This window comes from Poecilia reticulata, linkage group LG21 (assembly GCF_000633615.1).
Source record: "Poecilia reticulata strain Guanapo linkage group LG21, Guppy_female_1.0+MT, whole genome shotgun sequence".
Taxonomy (NCBI): domain Eukaryota; kingdom Metazoa; phylum Chordata; class Actinopteri; order Cyprinodontiformes; family Poeciliidae; genus Poecilia; species Poecilia reticulata.
Window position 1 is genome coordinate 12,763,631 of NC_024351.1, and position 8,066 is coordinate 12,771,696.

Consider the following 8,066-nt stretch of genomic DNA (forward strand, 5'->3'; position numbering starts at 1 on the left):
AATGCATTGCAGCGTAATTTTTTTACCCTGCTCAGATACTTAAGAAAATCCTGCCACTACACAGTGAGAAATAATATTACATCATTTTATTTATTAAGAATATCCTCTGCGTGTTTCCTTGCACATCATCAATAATTTTTGGAGAACAATGAACAATGATGGTAACATATAGACTAGCTAATTCTGCTGCGTAAACTCTTATATGTCTGTTAAAATGCAGGCTATGTCATGTTTTCAGCTTACATTGAAAACAGCCTTTGACAAAGAAGAGAAAGAGGCAATGGGATGAATCTGTCACCTAGTGGTAATATTAAGGCATGACAGAAAAATCTGAAATAACTTGTCCTCTGACAGCATACTTTTAAGACCTTTAAATCCCTAATTTTTAGTAAAATGTTCGCTGTCAGCATGTCAAAGTGAGATGGATTTTAGAAACACAGATACAATTCAGGGTAGTCAAACTTAAAATGATCCCAAGATGCAGTCCGAGTAGGACAAAAAACTGAAATCTTTTGAATTTTCTAAACATTTAATGCATTTTTCGACAAAATAATCGGTTAAGAAAATACGCGGATAGCCTTGCTTTCAATAGAAATAGTCTGTAATTTTTATACGGCAATCTTTACATTTAAAAGATACCTTGTAGTTGGCTGTAAGCATCCTTTCAGGAAATGACATGCAAGTTTAGCAATGCAGTTTAAAACATCTGGTTTCCAAAAAGTAGCTTGTGGATTTGATTAAATTGTCTTTAAAGTTAAAGGTGCAATATGTAGGTTCCTGCCAGTAACTGTTGGTCTTAAAAAAATACCATGTAGCTTCCAGCAGGTAACATGTAGGTTTAAAAAAAGTTATCCATAAATTCAGGACTGGAAAGTAACCACAAAAATTCCTGTAAGTAATAAGATATTACCCTGAGTTCCAGAAAGAACGTGTGAATTCACATATGTAACCTGTAATTTCTATCCAGGAAGCTGTACGTTCTTGTAAGTAACCACAATGCTCCCAAAAGTTACCTGTATGCTTAAAAAATATTTTATAAATGCATTCTATAATCTATTAAAATAACTTGCAAGTTGTAAGAAAATACATGGCGACATAGATATCCTTAAGAAGGTTCTGTGCTTCTTGACATTTAAATAAAAGTTTAAACATCTGCAAATGAAAATCACTGAAATTTGTATCTCTGCACTGTGATCATTACAACTCACTGAACAGGAGCAGAAATGCTTTAATATAAACTTTACCAAGAAAGACGCCACAAACACAGTCACAAATCTTCAAATATTTACTCAGACACATTCGGCATATTTTCTCCAAGAATAACAAGTTGCATTTTACATGTTTGCATTTAATATAGTTCCACAATTACCACTTAAGTAGTTTACAAGAGGAAGAAAATAGAGGTCCTGAAAAGCAACACAATAATACCTTGTGTATCTACAGCCTACATCACTCAATACCACATACTATCATATCGCACATGGCACACATTAACACTTGTTTTAGTAGCATTTAGTCATACCAAGTTGCAAAAATGTAGTAGGTCAAGCTCTCTTTTAAATGATAAATACTGTGTGACCTTCAAAGAGGCAACTCTGGTCAAATGCTCTGCTTGTGTTATGCTGAGTAGATGATTAACTTCACTGAAGTTGCAGTAAAAAAGGAAAGAAATGTGACCTACATGCAAAAGTTTCACTTGTTCCTTCTGAAATGGCGGGGAGGGGGGGGGGGGGGGGGGGGGGTGGAGAAAACTGCATCCAAAACTCTGTACAAAGACACAAAACCCAAGACATTTTCTCCACAAAGTAAAGTCTGTTTTTTAGGGCTCTTTGTAACAATTTCTAACATTATTGTGGTAAAATTCATGAACATCAGTTTTGCTTTAAAACACCTGATATGTACAATGCAAGGAGCTGTTTAGGGCGCAGCTTCTTTCATGCTAATCAAACAGAGAACATAGAAAAATACATTCTGTTTTGCTACAGGGAAACAGAATTTTTTTAATTTTGTTCACCAAGCTACTGTCAAACACCTCGACTTAACAGGTTGCTTTACAAGAAATCAAAGCAAGAAAATTAATAAATGAATATTTTATGTTCATTAAAGATAGCTTTTATCAGTGTGATAAAACAAAAATGCAATGGAGGGAATTAAAACTGAAAGCCTTTGATCAAATATTATAATTGGACATAAATAATCTCCAGTGATGCTTTTCTAACACCCTCTAGCACCCTCTTGTGGTAATATTTCACACAACAGTCTAACCAGTCAACAATAGAGTACTTGCTCCATTTTGGGCAGTAGCCAGCCCAATGATCAATATCAGACAATTTATTACAGTTCATAATAAAAATTAATGTGGTGAAATAATTAAAATCAGTCACATCCAATAATCTAGAGATGAAAATGTGACAAAAATTGTATTTTTAAAAAAAGAAATGTCAAATCTACATTTACACCCATCCTGGAAACATTTGTGCCAAATTGTCGGATAGGAATTGCATTTTATTAAAGTGACTCTGAACTTTGCCGAAAACTCTTTGTCATACACCAAGGGCATTAAGGCAAAATGTCTCTCTATGTATCCTTGAAAAGGTGATCCATTTGGTGGACCTGAAAATCTGATTTAAAGTTGGCCTCATTTATATCAGATTAAAGACGAAAATCAAGCAGATTTTTCCACCGATGTTTGGAGGCAGATGGCCACGGTTCTTTAACACCAGCAGGCTTTCTGCTGGTCGCCACTCGTATCGTCACATAGTCCCTCCTCCTCCTCCAGAGCAGTGAGATTCAGCTCGTCGTTGAGGGATATCCGGAGTAGATCCAGGTCCTTTTTGTTGGCCGCCAGCACCTGCTCAGCCAGTCGTGTAAAAGACTTTGAACCAAAACACAAAAGAAAAACAGTTGGAATAAAATGTTGATCGCGAAACTTTCAGTGTCTTTCGGATGACCGCACCTCTGTTATGTTGTGATTGGTGAAGGCACTTGTCTCAAAGAAGTCCATTCCATAGGCCTTGGCCAGCTGAAAGAGAGAATAACAGCATTTTTATTTTAAATATTTTTAATTTGTCAATGAAGTTTAAAAACGATAATTGGTTCCACTTGGTTAGGTTAATGGAAGTTTTTCTAATTTAAACAAGCTTAAAATTGTACTACAGAGTAAAATAATGCATATATTCACCCAAATGCTTCTAGAAATTGTACTAAATACCGTGTTTTCCGGACTATAGAGCGCACCTTACTAGAATCCGCATCTACAAAGTTGTTTTTAAAAACTGGAAACATACATATATATATAAGCCGAACCGGGCTATAAGCCGCCAAACCAGCACTCTCCGGCGCTCTCGGTTTTTCACAAGGACGCAGCAGAGAGCTACATCCTTGATAAATCTGTTGGATTTATTAAGGACGCAGCTCTCCGTCTCCAACGCCTAACCATGGATCCCTTCACGCCGAGCTGACATGCAGTGGCTCTATGTACTGCCAGATCGATAGCCTTCAACTTAAAAGCTGCATCATATGAACTTCTTCGTGATGGTTTCCATGTTTGAAGAAATTTCTCCATCATGGCTGCTGCTAGCATGTGCTTGCTCTAAGAAAATCAGCGCTTTCTTCTTTGRTTTCCAATTCTGACTTCCAATGATTCACTTCCTGCTAAAGAGCCCCCTGGTGGTGGAAGAAAAATCCACAGAAAAGCCGCACCGGCTATAAGACGCATGGTTCAAAGCGTGGGGGAAAAGGTAGGGGCTTATAGTCCGAAAAATATGGTACTTTTAATRTTCATGATTGACTACAATCATGTACCAGCCACTGACAACTTTTAATGTTCATTGTTCTGAGTTCAACATTTGCTGAACTCAGAACAATGGGAAAGTCCAACCGGTTAAGAAAGTCTTTTGAACCGTTTTCTAAAAACCTGGAGATTCCCTGATCAAAAGAGAACAATGTAATTTATTTGTCTGTTTTGTAATTTTGCCAAGCTCTTGGAGAAAACCCAAACTTAATCCCAAGACTGAAAYGGAGAATTAAGAGTCAACAGCACAGACAATGCCAAAGCATAAAAGAGTTGATCTGTCGATAAAKTTGGCTTCTCGGTTCAAGGTTTGCAGGAGGCTCAACTTTAYGGATGTCTGAGTCACATGTCTGTATCCTTAGACCACACAAATCTTCTGTCAAGCAGATTTTACCTTAATGTTCATAAATTAGAAATTCTCTTTTTGCTTCATAAGATTTCCTTACATCTAAGCCAAGAGAGCTGACATTGTTGCAGTTTTGTGCTTAGAAATCTACAGAGAACAATAAAGAGCTGACTRGTAATAAAGATCAATTTGTGTCTTGRCAAAATTTTACAGACATGTTTCTAACAAAAACAGTTTATAAATTAACCCTGTAGTCAAAAAATGTATAAATTATTATTTGGGTTTCCAATCTGCCCAAGTTACTTTGCCTCATCGGAGAAAAGAGGACATTCTGTTCATCAAACCTTGAGACAAATTCTTATTTCTATTTTTTTATTTTATTTATTTATTTTAAAAAAACAAGAATAGTTTTTTAAGTAACAAGAGGACTCTGCGTCTGGGCGCTACACCTGTAATGCAGCGTAAATTCAAAACAAATGGAAACAGCGCCCTCTTGTGGTAATTTTTCAAAATGCATCCACTCGGTGCCAATTTTCTCCTGATTTCAGCTCTGCATAACCAAAATTCAACCAAAAAATACATTACTTCCATTAATATTTCTATATTCCAGTCCCAGTTTTAACCAAAATTAAAATTTGTGTTGAAAATATTAAGCATGCTGGTCCAAGAATCCTCTGCAAAGCAAGTGGACAGACCGTAGCTGACTCACCTTGACGCCTTGCTCTGTGGCCACCTGCCTCTTCTCCACGTCGTCTGACTTGTTCCCGACCAGAATCTTCTGGACTTTATCTGGAGCATACTGCACATGTTTGTCATGGGGACATAAAAGGAGATTTAAAACAGCAATAAACAGACAGAAAGGGTAAATTTAAATGTCAGGAGAAGCTGAGGGTGGTAGAGAAAACACAGGAGTGCGAGCATGCGGGAAAWGAGAGCCTGATCAGACGTAGGGAAGCAAGCCAAGATCAATAGAGACTATATTCAGACAGATCCACTGAGGAAATTAGGCCCATAATGACTCAATTAAAAAAAATAAGAGTGAGGGAAATGACAGTGGAAAGTAGGGCATGGGAGACAGCTTGTGAAAGACAGAAACCTGGAAAAATGTCATTTCCTTTGTTTATGGAAACACWATTAAAAATTTGCCAGAGACTGGAAATTAAAGATGAAAATCTCACGCAACGCGGGCTCCGCCTCACCATGTCCGCTGTCAGAACTGGCTCTCTGAACYCTCAGCAGATCTGTTAAAGTGGCTCTGTCTAAAATGTGGAAAGCGTGCTTTCTGATTGGTTAATGTCCCTGATTTAGCATGACTCACCTCGTCCACATCACTGGCCCACTTCATGATGTGCTGGAAAGATCGCTCACTCGTGATATCATACACCAGAAAGATTCCCTGCAAAGTGAGAAGAGACGATCGAAAGCACCTCACACCTTCGGTTTTATCTCCCTCCGCTTATTTTGTTTTTCTTGAAACAAATAAATCCTAGCGAGCCAATAAAATTTCAACGATTTTCAGAGGTGRCGGTCTAATGTGCTTGAGCTGAGCTAAGCTAAAGTAAAGCGATTAGTTGAAGTAAATCAGAATACTGCCTGGAACATTGGAAGCTTTTGCAGACGTTGTAAGCCGTCTGGTCGATGAATAATCCACTAAACAGGAACGASACGATTCCACTTAAATTTCATTACCAGCTTCTGTTAAGAGGACAATTTAGTTTGGTCCCTTCTAAGCTCATATCAGCCGCAGGCTAAAGAAAGGCAAAAGAGGGCGGTTTTAAGGTACTTTAGCTGCCTGTTCTTTTATTAAAATTCTCCCCTTCTTCAGGTATGAGTATATATACACAYACCTGTAGATTGTACATTTGTTTCTTAACTTTCAGAAAGATTGAGAGTTTTTTTTTTGGGACGCTCTGAATGTTAAATTTCGTTGTTAGCTCTGTTAGCTCCACTGTTAGCACCGTTGCTAAGATACTGCTGTGTCAACGTTGATATCGATGTGTATGTTTGTAAGTCAACGAGATAATAAGGCTCTTTTATTAAAATTCTCCCCTTCTTCAGGGCTTTTACATATAGATGCTGCTCCAAACTGACTTGACTTATAAAAGAAACAGAATGTTTTTAATTAAAAGCTAAATGTGATCTACCAGATATTGCAGATAAATAAATGTACCTGTGCTCGTCTGTAGTACTGCTTGGTAATGGTCTGGTACCTTTCCTGGCCCGCTGTATCCCTGCATGGAAACAAACAAACCCAGAAGTTGTAGCCAAGTAAAACTAGCACTACTTCAACATATTTTAATCAAGTAAAAGTAAAAAGTAGCCATCCAAGAAATTACTCGACTCGAGTAAGAGTGAAAAAGTATTAAAAGGTCTACTCTAGAACCGAGTAACTGATCAGATAGTCATTTAATATTTAAAAATTACATATTCTGACAAACCAAAATGCAACATTAAGTGGACATTTCGGTATTTTAAGGACGAAAGTGACAACAATTCATATAAATAACAAAAAATAAMAAAAATCAGGYAAAAGAAAAAATATTTCTAAARCTACTAAAGCTTTAACAAAACTGCAGAAGTGTGTCTGTGCATGGTGAATTTTTGGCTAAAACATGTTTGTTTTTCATTCAGTGGGTAGAAAATCCAGACATTTTACTCAAGTAAGAGTAGAGCTACTTCATAATAAAATCACTCTAGCAACAGTAAAAATGTATTTGGTGAAAAGTCTACTCAAATAACTGAGTAACTGATAAATTAGCAATGATTTAATATTTTAAAAATTACACAATCRGGCAGAACAAAATGTAAAGCTAGGCGACAGTATTGGTATTTTAAGAACCAAAATGACAATAATTAATATAAGTAACAAAAAAATAACAAAATCAGTTCCAAATCAGTTTCTTCATTAAAAAAAACTTATGAAACTTTTACAAAAACTGCAGCTGTGTGTTTGTCTCTGGTGAACTTTTGGTTAAATTTTTTTTTTTCTGTCACTCAGTGGGTAAAATCCAGAAATTTGACTCAAATAAGAGTAAAAATACTTAATAAAATTACTCAAAATTACTCAATTAAAAGTAAGGGTAGTAAGAATAATAATAGTAATAGTAAGAATACTCCTAAAATTAAATTCTTTTAAATAAGTTACTCAAGTAAATTAAACTGTGTAAATGTAACTACTGCCCAACTCTGAAAATGGGAAAAAAAATTAAGAGACCACTTGAAATGATCAGTTTCTCTGATTTTATTTTTTACAGGTACATAAATGTTTGAGTAAAATGAATATTGTTCCTTTATTCTATGAACTACAGACATGATTCCAACAAGATTTGCTCTTTTTAAATCCCGTCCTGTCAGAGAGATCACTGCATTCCCAATATCTCCTGTRCAAATCCTCGCTCCGATATCTTACCATATCTGTATTCGAACTTTGATACCATCTATTAGTAGCGTCTTCATTTTGAAGTCGACTCCTACAGGAGAGAAGATGAGGTTAGAAAATACAATATTACAGCCACAGGAGAGTTCTGGGTTTATTTAATGTTCTTCCAGGGTTTAGAAACTATTAGTTGGGCATTTTATTTCTTTCAACAATGTGACTAAAGGAAAACGTGCTTTACAGATCACCAATTCTCTGCTACGGCTTTGTAAACATCAGACAGCATTGACAAAACGAGACTCCTGCTATCGCAGCATAATCAGCCTGTCAGGAGATCAAGGCAACGATCCAGCGAACCGTGAAGATCAGTTTTCTGTATTTATAAAAAAAATAATAATAATAATTAACCGATAACAGACCAGAGGAGGAAAATGAAAAGAAAACTGGACGGGTTCAAACGGAGAGAAAAAAAACAGGTTGTCAGTGATCTTTTTAAGAGGAGTGAATGTATTAAATCAAACACTGAGATGTTTTAGTTTAGTTTGTCATGT

General features: G+C 36.3%; 1 protein-coding gene across 1 annotated transcript in view; it reads right to left on the minus strand.

Annotated features, from left to right (window-relative positions):
• Positions 1-1,267: 1,267 nt before the first annotated feature.
• Positions 1,268-8,066, minus strand: part of rab15 (RAB15, member RAS oncogene family) — a 34,650-nt gene continuing 27,851 nt past the window's right edge. The window contains exons 3-8 of the mRNA XM_008397397.2: positions 7,549-7,609; positions 6,310-6,370; positions 5,458-5,535; positions 4,849-4,938; positions 2,957-3,022; positions 1,268-2,875 (exon numbers count right to left, since the gene is read on the minus strand). Coding sequence (XP_008395619.1) covers positions 2,714-2,875; positions 2,957-3,022; positions 4,849-4,938; positions 5,458-5,535; positions 6,310-6,370; positions 7,549-7,609 — 518 coding nt within the window. The 3' untranslated portion in view covers positions 1,268-2,713. The remainder of the gene's footprint in view (positions 2,876-2,956; positions 3,023-4,848; positions 4,939-5,457; positions 5,536-6,309; positions 6,371-7,548; positions 7,610-8,066) is intronic.